Below are 24,352 nucleotides of genomic sequence, written 5' to 3'. Positions count from 1 at the left end.
TGTACATTGGGGTTTACCCCGGTAGACGAGAGGGTAGCCTCCCTTCACCTTAGGGTGGGGGGACAGGTCCTGACTGTTGTTTGTGCTTATGCACCGAACAGCAGTTCAGAGTACCCAACCTTTTTGGAGTCCCTGGAAGAGGCACTGGAGAGTGCTCCTCCGGGAGACTCCCTCGTCCTGCTGGGGGACTTCAATGCTCATGTGGGCAATGACAGTGAGACCTGGAGGGGCGTGATTGGGAGGAACGACCCCCCCGATCTGAATCAGAGTGGTGTTTTGTTATTGGACTTCTGTGCTCGTCACGGAACTCACCTGGTGGTGAGTTGGCTCCGCTGGTGGGGGAGGAAGCCGGTCAGACCTGGCAGGCCCAAACGTATTGTGAGGGTCTGTTGGGAACGGCTGGCGGAATCCCCTGTAAGGAGGAGTTTCAACTCCCACCTCCGGCAGAGCTTCAACCATGTCCCGGGGGAGGTGGGGGACATTGAGCCCGAATGGGCCATGTTCCATGCCTCCATTGTTGAGGCGGCCGACTGGAGCTGTGGCCGTAAGGTCGTCGGTGCCTGTCGTGGCGGCAACCCCCGAACCCGCTGGTGGATACCAGTGGTGAGGGAAGCCGTCAAGCTGAAGAAGGAGTCCTATCGGGCCTTTTCTGCCAGTGGGACTCTGGAAGCAGCTGATGGGTACCGACAGGCCAAGCGGAACGCGGCCTTGGCGGTTGCTGAGGCAAAAACTCGGGCTTGGGAGGAGTTTGGGGAGGCCATGGAGAATGATTTCCGGACAGCCTCGAGGAGTTTCTGGTCCACCATCCGGCGGCTCGGGGGGGGAAGCGGTGCACCGTCAACACCGTGTATGGTGAGGCCGGGGCTCTGCTGACCTCAACTAGGGACGTCTTGAGTTGGTGGGGGGAATACTTCGAGGGCCTCCTCAATCCTACCGACACGCCTTCTGATGAGGAAGCAGAGTTGGGGAGCTCGGACGTGGGACCTCCCATCTCTGGGGCTGAGGTCGCCGAGGTGGTCAAAAAACTCCTCGGTGGCAAGGCCCCGGGGGTGGATGAGGTCCGTCCTGAGTTCCTCAAGGCTCTGGCCGTTGTAGGGCTGTCTTGGTTGACACGCCTCTGCAGCATCGCGTGGACATCGGGGGCAGTGCCTCTGGACTGGCAGATCGGGGTGGTGGTCCCCCTCTTTAAAAAGGGGGACTGGAGGGTGTGTTCCAACTATAGGGGGATCACACTCCTCAGCCTCTCTGGCAAGGTCTATTCGGGGGTACTGGAGAGGAGGATCCACCGGATAGTCGAATCTCGGATTCAGGAGGTGCAGTGTGGTTTTCGTCCTGGCCGTGGAACAGTGGACCAGCTCTATACCCTCGGCAGGATCCTGGAGGGTGCATGGGAGTTCGCCCAACCGGTCTACATGTGTTTTGTGGACTTGGAGAAGGCGTTCGACCGTGTCCCTCTGGGACTCTTGTGGGGGGTGCTCCAGGAGTATGGAGTGCCGGACTCCTTGATATGGGCTGTTCGGTCTCTGTATGACCGGTGTCAGAGTTTGGTCCGCATTGCCGGCAGTAAGTCGGACATGTTTCCTGTGAGGGTTGGACTCCGTCAGGGCTGCCCTTTGTCACCGATTCTGTTCATAATTTTTATGGACAGAATTTCTAGGCGCAGCCAGGGCGTTGAGGGGGTCCGTTTTGGCGACCTCAGAATTGGGTCTCTGCTTTTTGCGGACGATGTGGTTCTGTTGGCGTCATCGGACCGTGACCTTCAGCTCTCACGGCGGTTCGCAGCCGAGTGTGAAGCGGCTGGGATGAGAATCAGCACCTCCAAATCTGAGACCATGGTCCTCAGCCGGAAAAGGGTGGAATGCCCTCTCCGGGTCGGGAATGAGATCCTTCCCCAAGTGGAGGAGTTCAAGTATCTCGGGGTCTTGTTCACGAGTGAGGGACGAATGGAGCAGGAGAATGGCAGGCGGATCGGTGCGGCGTCTGCAGTGATGCGGGCTCTGCACCGGCCCGTCGTGGTGAAGAAGGAGCTGAGCCAGAAGGCGAAGCTCTCGATTTACCGGTCAGTCTATGTTCCTATCCTCACCTATGGTCACGAGCTGTGGGTAGTGACAGAAAGAACGAGATCGCGAATACAAGCGGCCGAAATGAGTTTCCTCCGCAGGGTGTCTGGGCTCTCCCTTAGAGATAGGGTGAGAAGCTCGGTCATCCGGGAGGGGCTCGGAGTAGAACCGCTGCTCCTCCGCATCGAGAGGAGTCAGATGAGGTGGCTCGGGCATCTGGTTAGGATGCCTCCTGGACGCTTCCCTGGTGAGGTGTTCCGGGCCCGTCCCACTGGGAGGAGGCCCCGGGGAAGACCCAGGACACGTTGGAGAGACTATGTCTCTCGGCTGGCCTGGGAACGCCTCGGGGTCCCCCCAGAAAAGCTGGAGGAAGTGGCCGGGGACAGGGACGTCTGGGTTTCTCTACTCAAGCTGCTGCCCCCGCGACCCGATCCCGGACAAGCGGAAGATAATGGATGGATGGATGGAAATCAGGTATATTTACAGCCTAACTCCTGAAAATGTAAAAATCTATGCAGTGTCAACATATCTAATGACAAAGCATTTGAACAATCTCACTTATAAATTCCATAAATGTACACTGTCAGACACAAGACAAAGTGTCCCCACTGCACCTAATGATGTGGTCTCTCATTGAATGGAATACGGTCGTGGTAGAATATTTAGTGTCACTCCCCCATATTTAGAACACTGTTCTTCTATTATAAATTTTAACATGTACATGGAATCTGACATATGCTGCAAATCTTTGAATAATAATAAAAAAAAAGTAAAAATGGCTCATTTTAAAAAGTTAGATTGAAAGAGTTTGGCGCTGTGTGTCAGGCAGGATAGGGAAATTGAGTATCTAGAGGCAGACCTAGTTTTATTTCTATTTTTTTTTAAATTTTATATCAATGTAGAAAAATCCCAGCATTACAATTTCAAATTCTGGCAGTTACAGGCCCATTGCACACATGGCTCCAGGCTCAAACAATCAAGAGCACTTCTTAAAGAAAATACATGCTGTAGCCTTTACCGCTCAAGAACAACATGAAAATGGCACATTATAAACATGCACTATGCTTTGTGACATAGCAGCAGAACACTTATAATGCCAACAGACCTTTTTTCATCTATGCTGACATGCAGTATCAAGACCACTTTCCGCCTTTCAGGAAGTGGATAAATGTAGGTTCACTTCTGTGAACATGATTAAATCACACAATAACCTCCTTCCTCTTATCAAATCCGCTTAAGCAGGCTGTATTACATATCTGCCAAACAAAGAAAACTCAATCAGAACAATCAACCAAGCCAGGCCAGCCCCACCAGCTTGTCTGATCCCATTGTCATGATTAAAATGAGAATGGAGCCGGGACATTACCAGAAATCCCATGTTCACCTTACAAGGAAGATCAGAAATGTGTCTGTGTATGTCGGGGGGGGGGGGCTTTTATTACTCATGTTGTGGGGACATAATTCTGTTCACAAAGACACATAATGATGACTTACCTCCTTCTTGTGCCACCAGAATGAAGACATATGAAGACATATGAAGACTGGATTTGGGATTAAGAGAAAGGTTTGGGTTAGAGTTAGGGTGATCAATTTCTCTAAAGTGATACAGAGATGATGGTGCATGCGTGCGTACATGCGTGTGTGGATTGTATAATTCCCTGGCTAGGATCACAAAGCTCAGGTTTTTTTTGGTTTGAAATATTAATAGAAAAAGGATTACAATTGGTGGGATTGGATTATTAATATATAGTATTTTCATTCCCTGACAGTAACAAGTCAATTTGTTTATGTTCATTGTGTTTGGGGGAAAACATGTTTTTAATGTGCTGCACAGCAGTACAAAGGCACCTATACGGACATGTGAAGCTAAATAACAACATTGGGAAAAGTATTCTTCTGCATTTTACAACGTTGCTAATCTGTCCATTGATGTCCAAGTTTATCAATGTATTTATAATTTAGAAAACAGTAAACAACACTCGGTCGAGTTCACCGACAATGTATTTTTTAAAAGTTTTATCTACATTAAAGGTTTACTTGTAAAAAATAGCCCACAACATTAAGTTCCTCCCAAGATGGATTGTGCAAATCTTTTGATTCGGCTGTAGCTCAGAAGAGCAGTCGTCTGGCAGTCTGAAGGTTGGTGGTTTGACTCCCGGCTTTCCAGGATCACATGCCAAAGAGGGCATTGGCAAGACACTGAACCCCACGTTGCCTCCAAAGTATCCATCGGTCACAGGAACACACTTTCACAGGAATGTGTGAGCGAGAGAAAAGAAACCCTGTGTAGCCTGTAATTTTGTATTGACTACGACATGCTATATGAAAGTATGTGTGAATGTGTTAATGTGACTTAATGTAAGTAAAAACACTTTGAGTGGTCAACTAGACTGGACAATTGCAATATACAGTAAGTACAGTCCATTTATTATTTATTTACCCTTTATTATGGGCTACCAATGAACTGTGTATCTTGTGCATATATGGGTATGTGAGGAAAGACTGCCCTCTCCAGAAAACCATGTGTGTTTGTTTGTGTTTGTCTTTGCGTGTGTCTCAATAACTCCTGGCTTGCCTTACCATAAGAGGCACACTTCACATTACTGTTGCTCCAGTTCACTTCCTGGGATAATCCTTAGCACAACAGAGGGAACGGCAGGTGACCTGGACCAGCAGTGTTACAGTATGGGGCTCCATTAGCAAACACGCACACATACATATACACATCCTCGCACATACGGAGCCATCCATTCATAAATAATATCAGTATGACCCTCCCGTCACCCGTCAGTCTTTCCCTCTGCCTATTCTTCACACTAAAACATTTCTCTGTCTTTAGCTCCCTTCCTCAACTCTTAGCGAAACATATTGTAGCTCTGCAGTCGGAGACAAATGAGTGTCATTCATTCACAGCCACAAAGTCATCCCCTCCATTAACAGCACTGTCTAATTAAACCTGCAAATGACAAACATGTAGCCACAAACACTGGCTGTGCTCTAATGGCCTGCTGTAGCAGGAGACTGATGGGCAGCTGTCTCTTGTCCATCCTCTGTGCAGATCAACCTTGAGACAGGAGACCTGGGGGATGACAATTGGACCACAGAGATAACTCTGGAAGGTTAGCAGAGCATTGATAATGAAGGGTTTATATACAGAGGCCTGGCTGTTAGATAAGTTAATTGATTCATTAGCTGAAAACAATATTGTCTCAGAAGAAGGTGATGTTTTGAGTTCAGTGTCTCACATATGATTCTGTCTCTTTCCAGATATTCACATTGGCAAGACAAAAACAGCAGTGGAGAGCACTGCAACAAACAAGAGGTGTTTTTCTGTTGTCCAGCTCAGAACCAAAGGAAACTAGAGAACAACAGCCATCTCCAGGGATCATATCTGCTGTTATTATCCTCTTGTTTATATTATATGAAAAAAAAGAATAACAAGGTGGAGCTGTGGCTTATACAGAGCTCCTGTATTAACCACTATGGGATTAGCATTAGCAGCTACAAGCCACAGTAGCTTCTTCCCCCTGCTCATAATTTTACAATGAGAAGGTAACAAATAGCAAATGCAGGAAAAGTCATTCTGTTTTACTGAGATAGAAAGAGGGAGGTGGCTTAATTGCATAACATTTGTGTTGAAACCCCACCTCTTTGCAGCATCTGTGTCTGTTTGTTTCAGTCTCTCTCTTTCAATCACTAAAATCACTTACTTGGGTATTATGGTGGCCTAAAGAAACCTAACCGAAAAAAAAAAGAAGCCAAAATCCATTTCCATATTAGTATGAAAATGTTCGGGAATTTCAATGGAATCATCCCCTCTTCAAAACAGAATAAAATCCCTCTTATTCCCGCTAATCCTTCAAAGACTGTGATATTACCTGATAGGATGTTGTACTGTGTGAATACTATCAACGAGACATGCCAAAAATAATGTAAGCAGGTCCCCATTGTGAAGATTAGAGTGTGCATGTCTCTCTTCCAATTAATCTTTTCCACAAATGTAATGCCTTGTTTTGTCTGAATTTCGGCCTCTCTCTCTCTGTTTCTTCCCTTCCTCATATTCCAGACTAAATCATATAGGCTACTATACAGCACAGGTTTTCCTTTCTTTGTCGTGCAGCTTTTTAAACAAAAGCAATTTACAATCTGTCTTGGAAAAGGTTAAATATGGAGGAGCAGTAAATGTTCAAAGAGTCTTAGAACTGTTTCACAGAGCTTTCACATGAGCACGTCTTTTAAAGCTAATTTTTAATCACCTTCCAAACAATTCTGAACAACTTGCATAAAGTATTCCTAAGTACGGTTCCATGCACAAATTAATTGTTGGTTGTAGTTTGGCCGGGCCATTTAAGTAGGACAACCCTCCAATAATATACGTGCTTCCGAGGTGAATTGATATATTCATATTATATTATATTTGTATATTTACTGAAGTATGTCCAACTCCACTATAACAGGTGGGGTGTGCACCATGTCAGCTTGTTAGAGATGAGATTTTTTTCCAAATTTGCTTATTGTATTACAGACCAAAACGGAAAAAAAATTAGACAAATGAGTATCAGGTTCTGTGGTTAACTGGGCAATGGGTTGCTGTGTGTCAACGTAACTCTTTTTCTAAAGTCAGTTGCTTCAGACACACCCATAAAGCTCAGATTTGGACTTGAATCCTATTCCAAGAAAATAAGATATAAAGACTTTGGTAATACCCTGAGTTTTCCTCATGTTTTCATTCTTGAAAGCAGTGATAAGAACTCAGTCACACTTTTTAAAGTGTTTTACAGTGTTATGATACAGCCTCAACAAACTACTGTGAGTAGGAGCAACTCACACCAAAACAAATGTAACTAAAACCACAAGTGAAACCTACGGTGCAGCCAGATTATAAACCTTTGTATCTTGGATTAAACAAGCCAATTTAGAATGAAATAGATTAGCTTGAAGCACTTGTGCCTAAAACATGACTGAACTGTCTCCAAACAATAGTTAAAAGTTAACAGTAACAGTAAGCACGAGGCAGGCAGCAGGAAACAGGCTGTGCGTTGTGGTAGAAACATTAATACACCATAAGCATCTTTACATCGTAAGTAGTAGCTGCCAATATAAGGTTTAACAATTGTAAATTGGAACTTTAATGCTGAAACATTCACAGTATTACAACTTATTTTCCAAAAAAGTAGGGAACCTTTGACAAAATCTGTGTAATCAAATAGATATTTCAGTAGTTGATAACTCATGAGAATTATTATCAATGTTTTAAAGTTGTGCTTTTCTCTAATGCCTTTATTCAGGTGTGCAGGATCTTTTTACCAAACAAAAGATAGATTTATATGAGATGTTATTTATCATGTTTTTGTTTTTTTTCATTTGATTATTCATTTATTTTCTGATATGAAGGATTTGAATAAATAATGTTAGTGTGACTGTAAAGTCCCTCTGTTTCAATGGCAAGTCAAAGGCATAGATTGAGGGTTAAAGATGTATAAGTCAATAAGAAAAATACCTTTTTTTCTCATTATTACGTGAATAAAATGTCATCATGAGTTTGTGATCTCAGCTGCTTGTGAACATCTTCTTTACTACAGCATGATTCTCACTTTGAAAATGGCCCCCTCCAAGTCATTTTTAGACATGAGACACAGCACGCTCATTGGTTAAAGAGTGGCCATTCTGTCATGCAGACATTGGGCACTCTAGTGTTAATGTTCCCGATGTCCTCATTCAGACCTGCTTGTGAAAGTGACATAAATTGCCACAGTGTGAGAGTGGGTTTTCCATTAGCATGAGACTGGACCGTACATGACGTCAAGTGTTATTTAAAGGACTTTATAAAGTCACAGTTTTCTCACAGCAAGGTGTTGTATTGCAATAACAATTCATATTAGCTTTCCAAGTGTGCAATGAGCAGCTGAAATATTAGATATATAAATCTGAGAATATTACTTTTTTACCTTGACAAAGGTGCTGAGTACAAACTTCTATACAGTGTCTATTTTGTTTTGACATAAAACCAGATTAAGGAAGACCAATGTGAAAGGGGGTTAAGAATAGGATTATAAATTAAGGAATGCTGTGGGGCACGCCTACCTGACTATTGACAAGCATTGCCAATCAGTTTGTGTAGTTTTTTGCGATGTCATGTCAGCTGCATTGAGTGTGACTTCAATGCTTACTTACTTTATTATTTATAATAGAAAACTAAATGTGTGCTTGGGCAAGAATAACTGTAAATAAATAAATAAAAATCTCCAAAAGGTGTAGAGAGATTTGTATTTAATAGCCTGAGAGAAAAATGTGTTAATTTTGGCTGCAGAGACCACTGAAAAAGCCTGAGAGAAAAAATTGTTAATTTTGGCTGCAGAGACCACTGAAAAAGATAACCGGTATGTAGATGATGAAACTGTAACCTAATCTGTGTGCTCCTGTGACAGGCTGACAGGCTGACAGGCTGGAGGTTGTAGGGAGGGGCTTTGGAGTTGAGAGGAGGTTTTGTTCTAATATAAAATGTTATAAAAAACTATAAGATTTATAAGTGTGGGGTCATTTTTCTCTACTGGAATTTGACATAAATTTGATATTTAACATAATTTCCAGGTTATATTATCAATATAAATATGAATGATTCCCAACTCTTGTTGAAGTCACATTTTGCCCTGAGCTCATTTCCCCACATAAGGTCAATTAACTGAAAGTAATCACCTGCTTGGTGGCTGGGAAAGTTGATTGTTGTTCACTAAATCTTATCGCAGTGTGACAAAGAAGCCTCATGTCATAGAGCTAAGTGTTCAGCCTGCTTGTATGTAGTAATTGGTCCTAGAGAGAGGAAAATCCCAGAGACTGAGCCATGGGACACTTAAAGCCCCTCAAGTCCAAAGCTGCCCTGCCCTATACATATTGAACAGTGGAGTCAGGGGGCTAAGAAGATTATGACAATGGGATGAAGAGGCTTTAAGAGCCTTTGTAGCCTCTATGTTGTGTACGTGTCTGTGTGTGTGTGTGTGTGTGTGTGTGTGTGTGTGTGTGTGTGTGTGTGTGTGGTGAGTGGGGGTGTTAGAGGTACACAATGAAAGTTATGGCAGTGCTCAAGCCCTTAAACTGCTTGGCCTTAAAAGGTCTAGTTTTGAGCTTTCAGTGAAAAAGCTGTGTGAAGAGAAGCAAATAAAAAACACAATATACAAAATTGCAAACAAAAGGCTCCTAATTCTAAATGCTGTATAATTATGATGACCTGAAGCAAATGCAGCTTTATCTTCTGTTAAAGTGTAAAAATCCTTCATCTGCCTGCCCTGTTCTGCGAGGGATGGTTTCATGTGTGTTTGTGTGTGTGTGTGTGTGTGCGTGTGTGTGTATGTGTATGTGTGTGTTGAAAGGGACTGAAGCATTGAAATGACATGAAGAGTTATTTGGGCTGTAATGAAGCTGCTTAATGAAATCAGTGCCCTTGAAAGTTCTTCATCAATTCTAGCTCCCTTGCTCACATGCTTGCATTCCACCATTCCGGCCTGTCAGCTAATCCACGTGCAGGACACAATATTAATTAAAGACAGCGTTTCCTGAAGTACTTAAGTGAAGCGCTATCATTGATAATGAGCAGGTTTAAAGGAGTCACATCCCTCCAAAATTACTTTTTAAACCGGCCTTATTAAGCAGAAAATGAGCCCCAAATCAGTCTACAAGCTCCTCATTAAAAGCCACTGATCCTTGGCCACGTGCATGTTCCAGTGGTTTTAATTAGGCTAGTGCAAGATCGTCTGCGACAGGAAGTGCCATTAATCTTGTCTTTTCATCCAGAAGGCGGGGGAGGTGGTGGTGGGAGTAACAGCATGTTGCAGTGTGTTGCTCCAACCCAGGCCCATTGGAGCCTCGAACAGTCCAACAAGCTGAGAATCAGAGGATCAAGCGACATACTTTGTATTGTCCTTTATTTGTGCGGAATCCAGTTGAAGTAATAGAAATACATTGTGGCAAGTGTCCTCTCTTTTATCACTTTGTAATTATATACCAGCCTTGCGGTTTAAGCGCACCATTAGCCTGCATGCACGCACACACACACACACACACACACACACACACTAAAACAGGACGAAACGTATCTTCATTTTGTCTGTGTGTGTTTATGAGTTGCTCTTGCTGTAGAGGATGGTCCCAGCCCTGCCTGTCACACCATCTCCGCATGGAGGATTATGGATGGCCAATTACATCGCTTTTGTCATTAATTAATGAGGATAACGAGCTCCCCCTGCTCCCCACAAAACCATGGTGCTCCTCAGCTGGTACTAAACAGGAAAAGGGGTACTGAGTCTCCTGTGTGTAAGTGTGTGTGTGTATACTTGGATTAGTTATGTTGTGGGTACCTCTGCTTGTTAAGATAGTGACATTGTGAGCAGCAGCCTCTCTCCAATTTATCAAAAATGAGGGTGAAGACTCAGTTTAAGATTACAGTAATGCATTGGGTTTGGCAAGTAGTGGTTAGGGTAAATCTTGAAGAAACTAGTTCACAGTAGTGATTGAAAGAGGACACAGTGTCTGTGTGTGTGTGTGTGTGTGTGTGTGTGTGTGTGTGTGTGTGTGTGTGTGTGTGTCTGTGCGTGCGTGTGCGTGCATGTGTGAGAGATACAGTCAGAGAAAAGGACATACTGAGAGTAGTGTATTTATGTAAGGGAAGGAGTTTACAATGTGTGCAAAAGCCTTAACAGGGAGATGTCTGTTGACCTCAGGGCTCTTGCATGTACAGTACATTAGTCCATTGAGTTGAGGTGTATTTTTGTGTGTGTGTCTGTGTCTATGTCTTTGAATGTTTGCACACCACCAGCCCTGTGTCTGTGAGACCATTACAGAGATTAGGCAGTGCTACCATAACGGATGCCCCTGTTTGTCAGCTCATATCCTCTGTCAAGATGAAACAAGCTAAAAGAGAAAGTGTGAGTGTGATGGGCACGGGGATTTTCGGAGTGTATGGTGGGGGGGGGTTCTGGGAGCAGGATAAACACAGAGGCATGTCAGTTGCAGAAAAAAGGGGGGAATAAAGGTTTTTAACATTGTAAAAGGGGAGCCTAGCTATAACATTAGGTACTTGAGAATCGCGATGGCATGAGATCAGCTGCTCAAACTGCACCTATAAAGGGTAAAAAGGACTGAGGACTGCCTTCATCCAGTGCTGTCTATCCTTCCTCCATCTCCAGTCTCTTCCACCAGGCCCAGTTTGGCCCTGCCACACTGTCTGGGTTCACCATGCATAGTGTCAGGTGCCTTGTGGCGATAGGCAAAACGCTTTGCGTGGCTGCCATGTTTCGAGGGTTTTCAGCCATATGAGCACAAATCACAGGCACACTTACACACAATGCACAAGCACACAGACACATACAAACAGACATCCCCTCTCCACACCCCCTTTGGACATCTGATTAACAAATGAAGGGCCCTGGCCCATCCCGCTGCACTTGCAGCAACGTCGCCCTGAATCACATGGCTCCTCAGAACCAACTGACTCGCCTGCTCATCGCTTCCGACAGGGCGGGGCTGGGAGGGACGACGAAGTGTGATGTCATAGTGAAGCAGAGAAGTTGTGGGGGTCCGTGGGTGGATGGATGTGTTTGGGGGGGGGAATCCTTGCGGAGCCACCGCCGGCAGTTTCTTTTCTTCAGCATGCCACCTCTTCCTCCATGTCATTTGACCTCTTTTTTTTTCTTTTTTACCACCTCTCTCGCACAAACACACATTTGTCTAGGTGTATTGTTTATCTCAGCCACTGCCTTGTGAACCTGGCCAAGAAAAAGGAGAAAAAAGAAAGAAAGGAAAAACAAGTTGTCTGTGCCACTTCCCATCCAAAGCTGTGTTTCTGTGAACAAATTGCAATGAAAAAAAATAGAAATAATCTGAATTTTTTTTTTTTGTTTACCCCTTGGTCCCCAACTGTAAGCATAATCAGAGTTGAAGTATGTTCATTTTCCTCTAAGGCCCCTGTTGTAAGAGCAGTCTGAGTGTGGGGCTGTGTGTGTGAGAGCGATGGAGTGCCGCAATGTGTATCAGACACATGAGCTTGCACATGAAGAGAACTTAATTAGAGAAAACAGTGCTGTCATATGCATTAGGCAGAGGTACACACTTAAGGGCATATGGTTTTAGTGCTATACCATCGGGTTTGAGAAAAGCACACAAACATACCTCAAAGCTCCCAGCCATGCTAATGAAATCACTCCCTTTCTATCCCACTGAGAGCCAACACAAATGTTTACAGACATCACACAGTCTGTCCATACTCCTGCACCACACTGGGCTGTCGTGAGAGTGGCAGAGCACTGACACTAGTGCAGGGTGTTTGTCTGAATAAAAACACTGTCAGCAAGAGACAAAAGGTGAGAACAGGCAGCAAGATGTTAGTCTGTAATAGTTTGTAATGTTGCACTATATGATTTATTCCATGCTATTTAGTATGTATTTGGGCCTCCTGACAATATTGTTATTCAGTAGCTTTGACTGTAAATTTGTATTTTATAAAAACCTTTCAGTGAACAAAAATTAGAAACCATGTGATTGGAATATAATTACAGCTGGAATTCTGCTTATTTCATTGTTTTTGCGTGGAGAGAACAGTAATGATGAAGGTTAAGTGTGTTTGCATTTTTCATAATCTGCATTTCAGGTGATTCCACATTCGGCCACGGTGGAGCGGATCAGTCAGATGCAGCTGAGATATTTGTGTTATATATCTTAAGTAAACACAACTGTCTTTCTCTTCAGTTCAACAACGGCTTTTGATTATTCATTTATTTAATATTGTGTTGTCATGGTGGAGTACTTATTCAGCGTGATTGCTTTTTGATACACATAACAGGCTTTTATTCATCAATTCCCTTGACATATTCAAGCATTGATCTTCTTTTGTATCCAGAAATCTTTTCTAATGATATTGACAAAATATCTTCTCATATGTTTTTTTTAAGCCTTTCTTTTATTATGTGTTGTAAACATTGAGTTTCTGAATAGTTACATCTATTATTATGTCAGATTATAGTCATCTGATATTGCACTGGAACTCAAATACATGAACTCACATTATTTGTTTTCACTAGAAATAAAGTGAATCAAAATCATTCAATTTAACTCTCTCCTCCTGCATGTCAAACGTGTGTCAACACACACATTCACACATTTGGCATTTTGTACCTCTTTCGCTGTTATTAACAAGTATTTGTCTTCATCAGAGAAAATGTAAAAAAGAAAATTTCAACAAAAGTTGTATTTTAAATGTTTCTAGCTGGTAAAATGATCCGAATCATCCTAAATTAGTCTCTGCTGCCTGGTAAAGAGGCCACGGATCACAACTAAATGACCAGCAAAATCACAGATCTGTCGTAATGCATTGATGCAGTCTTCTGCTACCATGTTTACTGACAGCCATTAAGACAATGCAGTGACACAGTAAACCATATATCTGAGCAGCTCGACATCAGAAGCCTATAGGGAGGAAAGTGACCACCCAAGCATCTCTATGGGAAAGCAACTACCTCATTTGTGGTAATTAGGCTGTTCTGAGACTGATGGAGTGCAGGGCTCCAGACCTCACATCATTTTCAGTGTTTGTCACATTTCTTCCCTGCTGCCCTAAGAGTCTTGTGGGGCCTCAGACAAGGCATGTGTCATCAGAGGGCTAATTTATGATGCCATGGGAGTCCTGTTGTTGTGACATGTATCTAAACTGTAAGAAAGTCACTTGGGAGGGCCACTTGGTCAATCCCTGACTGGCATAAACTGACTCGCTGAGTGTAAATATCTGACCTAATATCTCTGATTTGCAACTAAGTTTAAAATGAAAACAGATATTGAATGTGATTATTTCGAAAAAGGGAGAGCATCTGTGACATTAGAAGTAATGGTTTCATAAGGTTTAGCTTATCTAATTCATTTGAAAAGATAGATTGTTGTTAATTACTAAATGATTCACCTTTAAGGACTGGTGGCGATGAACAAAAAGCACATTTACTGGTCTGTTTGACAATGTAATCAATGTGATGTCAAAATGATTCAAATCAATGATACTAATACTCAATGATTATAGAAGAAAATTATTTCCATGTCTCTAGCGTTGATTTGCAGGCTAAGCACTGATCATGATTTATTATTATTATTATTATTTTTTTGTCAAGTCTAAAGAGTGAAATGATAAAAGAAGAGACATAAAATATGTCTCTTCTTAAAATGAAATAAGGGTATGTTCCCCTGACTGGTATTTAAAAAAAAGGTCGACCAAGTGCCGTTTTCCAGGTAAAGGTGTCTACTCTCAGACAAATGTAAATGTAAAGGATTTAACAGACACAAAATATTGCTGCGTTACGATCACTTCACATACAAACCACAAATCTACAACAAACACCCTTCTCCAAACCTGCAAGAAGAAAAAAAATGTCCCCTGTAACGTTCATTGAATTAATTCTCCCAGGGTGACAGGAGCAGAAATCGCGTTAATAGCTGTCCAGCCTATAAGAGCCCGCCAAAGAAGCCTACAATCACCCAAATACCCAGAGACAGGTCGTGGTTGCCCCAGGCGGCTCGTGCGCCCTTCCCCTCAGCGCCACCGACCCCAGTACGTGGCAAACGGGCCCCACCAGCCCCACTGAGCTCGTTGAGACGTATCTTCTCATGTCAGAAGCTTCTCAAGCAAGGAAAGAAAGTTGCCAACTCATTTTTGGAGGCACTCTGAGAGGGTGAAAGAGGGGAAACATTTTAGAAGCGCGAGAGATAGCTCTTTGATATTTACATGATTTTTCCATGGCTACTATTTTAGGTTAATTTGGGCCAAAAAACATAATTATGTCTATGATCAAAGACTATCTGTTTGAAATAATCATTTAACATAAAATAAGTTGCAGCTGTAATCTTAAGTACAATTGTCATGCATTATATGTGTTTGATGTGAAAATGAAGCAAACCGGGTCCGAGCATAGATATGTGTTTTAATTATAAAGACATATAAACAATATATGAAATCCATGTTGCAACACAACCAGAATGCTTATTCAGTTAATAGACTGCAGTTATGTAACCATTAGTATAACCGGGTTTGAAGCAAGAGATTCTTCAAAGTTGTACATTACAATCATGGGAGATGTGCAATAACTTGAACCGAAAACAAACACGTTGTATCAGAAAATAAAACAACACATCAGATTTTCTTTCCCCACATTGATCACGCAGTCAGCCATGGGAATCAATTCAAAATAGCGACATTTGATCGCATTTATTGGCGTTTAGAATTTTTGTGTTATCGTTACTGAATGTTGCATAGATTACAAATGAAAACAGAAGCTTACTATAAAATAAAATAAAAATAGCTAAAGTCATAATTTGGCCATGGCCTGTGGTTTCTGTAAAGCGCCACAGTGACAGGGACGTCATCTTACAATAAGGCCTTAACAGTTTATTTTCTATCGCGTGAGTTAATTCTGGATGTAACACTGTAGTATGTATACTTAACCATATTTTAAGATTATGAATCAGACTAAAATCGTGTCATTTTCCACAGAATAATTTTCAAATTAACTAGAGTGGGAGAGAGAGAGACCAACATGGGTGAAGTACATTTAAAAGTTCAGGAAAGAGAGTTAAATCAAATCAAGGCTTGTCGTTACAATGTTTGAAGAGGCTCGACGGTGCCCCGGAATAAGTAGTGCACTTTTCGGCACAGGTGGCGAGTGCGGAACCCGAGAATGGATAGACGGCAGCCTGTCCAAAGGGCGCCAGAGCAGTGGGGATTGGTGAAGTTATGGTCTGTCCCTGGTTCAGATACGCCACCAGCCGCCTCATTTCCTCCAGAGCCTGAGCCTGCATGAGGATATAGTTCTTGGCCAAGAGAAGAGTGGCTATTTTGGAGAGTTTTCTCACCGAGGGGCTGTGGGCGTATGGAATAACGGCGCGCAGGCCGTCCAGCGCGTCGTTCAGGTCATGCATCCTCCTCCTCTCCCGGGCGTTGATGCTGAGCCGCAGGGACCTCTGCTCCTTGGACTTTTTGGCGAGGGGCCCCCCGGGCTTGTCGTCCCCAAACGAGGAGACTCTCTTACGGGACTCCAATGAGTCGAATGCGTCTTCGTCGTCGCTCGTGTGCTCCCCGCCGCTCTCGTTGGACTTCGTTGTCTGCCCGGAGAGAAAGTCGTTGGTCGGTGTGAGCGGGTACCGGCCGGGACTTCCAGTACCATGGCCAGCGCCAAACCCGAAAGCTGACTGGCCGTAGCGCTGCGTCAGGTCGAGGAGCGCGTCGTTGCTGATTGATTTGAGCAGATTCTCTTCGCTGACATTCATTTTCTCTTCCAGAGCAGGTTCTGACCAGTAATAGTCTACTCTTTCTTGCTGTCCCTTTATCCAAGCTTTTGTTTTGAGAACTGCAGCGTAGTTCTGCCCAAGAGTTGCAGTTTTCTAGGAGTTCCTTTCGCTCCTTTCCTCTGCTTGTGCTGTGACTCTTCAGGAAAGAGGCTGTGAATCCGAAGCAGAGCCTCTACATGCATTCACCTCCTCTGTACACTGCGCTCCCCCCTTGTTGCGCGCATAGCCCACGTTCAACAACACTTCTCTAATTGAGCTCAGCGAGACCAGAGCGCTCGTGTCCCCTTTGTACAGTGGTTTTCCTCTCGCGCGTCTTCCTTGCCCTCCCTCGCCTTGGGCAGATTGTGACTGGCGCTCTGCCCTGCTTGCAAGTTAGTAGGAGCATGCGGCCCGCCGGGATTATCTGTCCGTCCAATCAGGGGGGCGTTTTAATTAACTCGGCAAGAGCGCAGGTCTGCTCCCAGTTTCTTTCATAAAACGACAACTACAACACAGACTAACACAGAGCCACAGGATTGTGTCATACACACCCCCCAGCACCACCACTACCACCGTTTTTAAGGAAATTAACTTAACATGAAACAAGAAGAGGAATCCATGACCTCAACACAAACCTTGACGTGACAGTTGGTCCAGAAATGTAACTTAGAGCTTGAACAAGACTGAGAAAAACAAAGTTTAGATGCGATACGTTCACGAGTGGAGGGGCACGACCAGGGTCCTTAAAGGTTGGGGGTGTGCTCTCCAATTTTCGTTCTGACAGAGGTTTTGCGGTTGAATCTGTACATTGAAACAACGTTTTTAGAACGTTTAATGGCAACAATTACGACTTTTTATCTAAATGATCAAAATGACAGATGAAAATGTATACTCATTCCACATTTGAAAATATTTATTGGGAACTCAATGCTGAAAACCTGAAAATTACGAGCCAAAGTGAGATCATATGTAAAAGCCTAATAAGCCTTTGCTCTACAAACAGTTGCTGAAGTTAAGAAACAGGTAGGCCGACTGTCACCAAAAAGCAACTCAAAAGTGAAATCAAGAGTGCCACCTGCAGTCTAATATAGAGCATTACACGATAATGAAGCCTCAGCTCAATTTTCTAGATACTGTATAAACTTTTTTTTTTGCACTTCTTGATCTTCTTTAGGTAATGGTGCCACCTTGTGGAGGAAGCTTAAAATGTTGTAAAATAAGATAAGATAAGATAGACTTTCATTTAACCCTCAAAAGAGAAGAACAGCACACAGTATTGAAATATCCACCCATCCATTTATTCATGTATATGTATTGGAATATATATTGGAAGTATCAAACAAAATATTGAAGCAATAAAAAGATAGATTGTTTTGTTGCTTTACTTGAAGGTTTGAACTTCATTTGCAGCTAATCTGAAGTTTGACGCAAAAAGGTTGTACCTTCATTTGCAAAGGATGGTTTCACTCTAACTATCTCTTTAATCTTAGTTAAAATGTACCAATATGATCAATATGTAAATTTCATTATCATCATGTATTTAACGAAGTGTTAAAATGTTTTTGCAAATGTTTATTATTTTTATTATTATATTATTAGGTTTATTAGGTTTGAAACAATGTTGTAAAACTGTAATCAGGCCCTTTTATCAAAATTGTCAAAACTTGCTGGTGTTAAATTTATACTAATGACTTGGATTAATAAATAAACGAACATGATCTACATGACTTCTAGTAATTGTCACAAACCTCAAGTCCTTCCCAACATGTTTAACTCTGTTGTTAACCGCTGTTCCCTTGGACACCTCAAATGTACTTTGTGGCAGTTTTTTCATTAAATACTTTGTTGACAGACATCCAGAGTCTGTTTTAGATCAGTTATTATCTCCGAAATGCTCTGCTGTTTTTCAGCAGTTTGATCCCATGACTTCTTCTGTCTTAAAGGAAATAGTCTTGAATATAAGACCTTTTAATTCTCTTCACATTATTGTGCCTAGTATTTTACTTTTAATAAATGCTTCCACTGTCATCAGGCTGTATACCAGCTGCTTTTAAACACACTGCTGTGCAGCCTTTAATCATCAAGGAAATTCTTGATTTAAATGTTCTAGCTAACTAGCTGACATCTAAACTCCCTTTCATGTGAAAAAAGATCGGAAAAAGTTATTTTTAATCAACTTCAGACCTTTTTAGACACTCAGGGAATTATTGAAAAGTTTTGGTGTGGGTTCAAATCCCGCCACAGCACTGAGACAGCTTCTTTTAACTGCTGACTCAACTGTTGTCAGCAAACTGTTGACTCAGGATGCTCTGCTTTTTTAGTTCTTCTGGATTTAACGGTGGTCTTTGACACAGTCAATCACAACATTCTTTTACAGAGACCTGAACATTTTGTTGGTCTTAAAGGCACAGTTTTGTCATGGTTTAAATGTTATTTGTCAGAGACGTTGTTTAATGTATCCGTTGGAGAATACTTCTCTCCCTCATCCCCTATTCCTTGTGGTGTACCTCAAGGGTCAATTTTGGGTCCTACTCTGTTTTCATTATGCTGCCTTTGGGATCAATTTTCAAGATGTACAATATTTCTTTTCATTGTGATGCTGATAACTCCAAATTTATTTCCCTTTTAAATTGGATGTCTTTGTCCCACTGCAGCATCTGTTCAACTGTCTTCAAGATGTCAAAGACTGGTTAACTCTGAACTTTCTCACCTTGAATGAAAACAAGACAAAAACAGATAACTTTGGAACAGATAACAGCTGCACTTGGCCCTCTTGATTTCTCACAGTTTCCCAACTGTGAGAAATCCGGTTTAGATGGTTCCTTTAAACTGGGGAAGCAAGTGACCACAGCAAACAAGTCAAGTTTTTATCAGATACATCTTAATACCAAAGCAAAATCCTATCTGCCTCCAAAAGACCTTAAAAAGCTAATTCATGCATTTATCACCAATTCCTTGGTCTTGAGCACTCGTCGCTCCATCACCTGCAGTAAGTCCAGAATGCTGCTCCACGTATTTTAACAGGTCACAGAAGGCATGATCACATCACTTGAGTTTTAGCAGGTTTACACTGACTGCCTGTCTGTTTTTGTATTGATAACTTTTAAAGTTTTAAATGGTCCGGCACCCAGTTAAAGAGCACTGAGATCATCTAGCCAGCTGCTCTTAATGCAGCCAAGGACCTATTTAAGGGATAGAAAGAGGGTATTGGGCTTCCGCAGTGTTAGCCCCAAAACTCTGGAATAACCTGACACTCAATATTCACACTGCAGAGTCTGTAGAGTCTTTTCAATCCTGTCTGAAAATTATTTTTATTTACCTTGGCTTGAATTAAAGTTCAATTAGAGTCCCATCAGGTCTTTGTTGAGGTGTCTCTTTGTTTTGAATTGTTCTTAGTTGATCTTATTTTAGTTTGTTTTTATGTTTTATTTCGTTTTTAAATGAATGTGTTGGTCAACCTTTGAAATTGACATTGACAGTGACTTAACTGTGTGTTAAGCAGCTGTTCAGATTCTGATTAGTAATATTTTAAAATGGAAACTGATTTTGACACATAGTAATGCATTTATCACATTTATTATTATGTGGCAGTCCAACAGTGAACCCAGCAGGAAGACAGCAAACAAAACATGAAACAGTGAACGTAACTAAGAAAAAGAAACACATGATCAATGGATTTATTTAGAAGAGATCAAAACTCGTCAGTTGTTAAGCTGCAAGAAAGGTGTGATTTCAGACATAAAGCAACTGGACACGGCAGAAATTTGTAGATTCTGGTATCTGTAGAATTTTTTTGACCAAAAGCGAAATAGCTTATACTGAGGAAAAAAGCGTGGACCAATAGATTTTATTTTATTATCACACCAATAGCAACAACAACATAAAGATGGTAGACTTTTTTAATTTGAACCTGTCTAGGAGAAGCTCTGGTTTTAAATGTAACATTCAAGAGACTTGGGAGCAGCTAAATGGAATGAAGATATTTATTTTACTATTTACATTTGTGCCTTTCCCACTGTTGCATGTCAACTCCAAACTACAGTGTAAAACACAACAGGGCATACAGAATTTTGACTGGATTTACATACAGCTTATCATGCTTAGTCATACATGACTTCTCAATTTTGAGGGCAATGGGTAAGCTTTAGATCTGCAAGGTTAATTGATCACAAACTGCAGCATGCAGTTGTTGTTGTGGTTGCAAATGTATCTATCAGTCGTTCACGTTTTATTTTTGATATCTAAAGATTAACACAAGGTTATGTCTTCCAGTGTAGAAACAAGTACATCACACAGCACTACTGTACAGTATAATGTATCCATGTAATGTTTGCTCACCGATACTCACATGTGAACATTTAACACTTTAGCCAGCAGGTGGCAGAAAAGTCCATGAATTGTGAAAAATCTTTAAGATGTTGAAGTTCAACACACTCTGCAAGGCCAATTCACTGTTATCAACTATAATTATTTTTTCTATTTACTGGATAGAGTTGATCACCTCAAAGTTTATAGTTCTAGCATAATCTAAAGAAAGGCTTTAGTTAATGAGATGTACACAAATAAAAATGAAAAAAATGGAAGAAAAAAAAAGGCAACTTGCTAACTTTTAAAGTATAAATTTAGAAATGTATGTAGGGCAAAATGTGATGGTTCAGTTGTACTTGACTTGTACTTTAGCTGACCATCACCTTATTCATGCAGGACGAGGCACTAAAAGCTTCTGATTCACAGAGAATTGAAGAAACACAAAAGTGTCAACCTGCAAACTAATAATACACAATGCTTTAAAAGCCTCTGCGGCAGCCCCATGTCACCATGGCAACTGCAGGCTCAGCTGCTATGCAATTGTGGCACATCACAGTCAGTTGTGAATGTGAACACTGGTCTTGCAATGCAGTACGATAACAGGACCACCATGGGGCAGGAGAGTATTTTCTATTACTCTCTCGCATTTGACAGGAATGACACATTTGAATTCAGACACATATGTATAAATTAACAGACGTGTAGCAGCAAGCACTCATACCATACACGTACTGTGTTAACTCTGCACTGCTGCCCATAAATGTATTTTTTAGCTGTTTGTATCATTCTGCTGTTGATTTAGAGTATTTTGTTTGGGGATGTTTTAAGTTTTAACCAATGCGGAAAGTTATAAAAAGTCTTGATTGTCACTAACATGATGCAGCCTCTATCATAGCCCAACAGGATCCACACATGAGTTTTCTCTTTAGGCTGTCTCTCATATCCTAATTTTCAGCCCTGCTCCCTCTGTCTGACTTACTCCTCCTTTTTTTCTCCCTGTTTCCAACACACACACACACACACACACACACACACACATACACATACAAACATCAAAGTGCTGCTCTGAGTAAAGATGGAACAGGCTCCTTTGATCTCTCCTTGCCGACTCTGATTAATGTGTGGATTTACAGTGCAGACCTACGGGGACCTGGCAGCCTTGACATCCCTCTGCTGCACTGGAATCTATTTTTCTTTGCAAATAAGTACAGCTCTTTATTTTTTTCATTGCCCCAGTCAGGATGCTTTCAGTATAGACATTCATGAAACAAACCAGATGCTCACATTCACTCAACCTTAAGCACCAAGTCTCCTTACTCCCAGACAACATCCTCCATACCTGCGCGATATGAGATTTTGCTTTGCTTTTCATTCTTTCCCCAAATTCAAATAGTTTTATCTTCAGATAGACAGGAAGTTTGTTATTACGAGAGAACTGAGACCAATGTGATATAGTACAGCCAGTCCTGCTTGTCAGTTGCAATTGTGGTACATGTTGGTGTTTTGTGGGAGGATTGCTGATGATGGCGGAGCAAATGTTGGGAAAATCTAACATGGAGCTTCAAAGGAAGTGTTTTCAGAGCACACTTTGTACACTGACTTTTGTTCACTGCTTATTGCACCCACGTTTCATCACAAGCCAAGCCAAAATAAGCAAACAACACTTATGACTTTTCGCTTCACTTTTTTCCCCAGATTCTCCCCCTCATGTCTCCACTCTCTCCAAATCTCTTTCTCTCTCCATTTGGTCTCCCCACACTGCAGTGCGATGCAGATTTTTCACAGGGTGGAGGTGTTTTAGAGATAGGCGGGGTCCCATGAATAATTGTTGAAGATATTTTTACTCTGACCCACTTTAGAGTTCCATTCCTTAAAGGTACCACAGGTCGGATGTGCATTATGTCAAAGTAGAACATTTAATTGCTTCACAAAAAGCAAAACGTGTGGCCTCAATGTGAAAATGCATATTCACATTTAACAATACTATCACAATGACCGTTCACCAGCTTCACTGAAAGATGCCTTGGATTCATCCAAAATGATCCTCTGGAAAGCCAAAGGTGGACTTTCAGCCTTGCGATGCTCCACTTCAAAAGAAGGGAATGGTTTAAAGCACAGGTCTTTACTACGTGTGATAATGAATCAGTCAATCCTCAAACTAAACTGACCTTACTGAATTTAGAGATAGGAAGGAGAGTTGTGTTGCTTTCATGAACCTAATAAAAAAAAGAAATGTGTAGAAGCTACATATACATACAGTCATGAAAAAGCAAGTGCACAATCTATCAATTCTAAGAACGTAATTGAAAAATCATGCGGTCCTTATCAGGTTGTAAAATAGGAGAAGATGGACAGGATAACAGGAAACAGTGGTGGGACCCAATAAATTGTTGAAGTGCAGAAAGTTTCTGTGGCCCCCAACGTAAATCTAATATGCTTATGTGAAATATTACAATGTTATCTAAAAGACAGTACTGACTGGGTTTTACAATATTTCATAACTTCATTGATGAATATCCAAAACCTGGTGATGCAGCACCCCATGACCTCTTTGCCCCTCAACTAAGGATACCTGATAATCTGAAATGCCAACTCTATTCTCTATCTTTTTTTGTCTTCACTCTCTGTTACAACAGTTTTACAATGAGTTTTTATGTTCAGTTGGTCCCATTCATGGAACTAACTAGCCTGGTACTAAAAGCAAATAGTGCCCTTTACATAAGTAAACTGAAGGTCAAATTTTATGCACTGGATTTCATTTTTTGTTTTTGCTATGATAGCATCCTCAGTACGTTGCACTATTGTACATTTTGTTCTTCCTCCACTTACTCTAAAGGTATATGTTTTACATTGATCGAGTAGGTGCATAAATATGTTGTTGCCTGTCATCTGTCAGGCAAAATAAAGAGTAGCTTCAGGTAGCCCAATATGAAATTTGAAATTATATTGAACTAAAACATTTGATCATTTTTAGTGCAATTAACTCAAAAATATCAATCCTTATTTATCTCTAAAGTGAATTATGAATGAAGATCAAGCCTGAATTGACTTTACACTATGTATTCTTTTTTATATAGTTTTTATATACTATCATTTCTCTGCAGGGTATAGTCTAATTTTGTGGGATTCATAGAAACTGCCACTTTGTCATGTGTGATTCATAACAAGACAGTCACTTGAATTTGAATTTGATGACTTGTGAAATATCTCAGGGTGAAAAGTCTGCACTTATTATATATTCTTTGGTTACTACTGGTTTATTCACAGTCCAACATTGAGATTGAACTCAATATTTTTTTTCAAAAATCTCTGAAAGAAAACAGTTTGTGGCAAGTTAGATTTCAAGTTTAAGAATTTTGATTGTCACTAGGCTGATCACAGAGCTTCAACTCTTTTTCTTCCCGCTGCTGCCTCCCACAGCATCTTTATTTTATTCTGTTTCACTTCTTTGTCAAGTTTCATTCTTCATCTCTGTAACAATTTTATGACATTTGTTTGCTGTCAAGATTTAGATTTTAGATAAAAATGTCCAAAAACATAAAAAAAACAAAAAAACATGCTATGAATGCAAAACTGAACTGATGCTTACTGCGTGCATATTTAAAGAGATCTGACAGGTCTTCACCAATTTCCACCTCAGTGCTCTCGTTATCTTGCCTTGCTATTTTTTTTTTCTCCAGTTCGGCTATATT

General features: G+C 41.5%; 1 protein-coding gene across 1 annotated transcript; it reads right to left on the bottom strand.

Moving 5' to 3' along the window:
• Positions 1 to 15,012: 15,012 nt before the first annotated feature.
• Positions 15,013 to 16,695, bottom strand: bhlhe23 (basic helix-loop-helix family, member e23). Its single transcript, XM_075475705.1, has one exon. The coding sequence runs from the start codon at positions 16,350 to 16,352 to the stop codon at positions 15,669 to 15,671; it is 684 nt and encodes a 227-aa protein (XP_075331820.1). The 5' UTR covers positions 16,353 to 16,695; the 3' UTR covers positions 15,013 to 15,668.
• Positions 16,696 to 24,352: the final 7,657 nt, after the last annotated feature.

The sequence above is a fragment of the Odontesthes bonariensis genome, chromosome 10, assembly GCF_027942865.1.
Source record: "Odontesthes bonariensis isolate fOdoBon6 chromosome 10, fOdoBon6.hap1, whole genome shotgun sequence".
In the NCBI taxonomy this organism is placed as follows: Eukaryota; Metazoa; Chordata; class Actinopteri; order Atheriniformes; family Atherinopsidae; genus Odontesthes; species Odontesthes bonariensis.
Note: the sequence above shows the minus strand (reverse complement) of the source record. Positions and strands in the feature narration are given on the sequence as shown.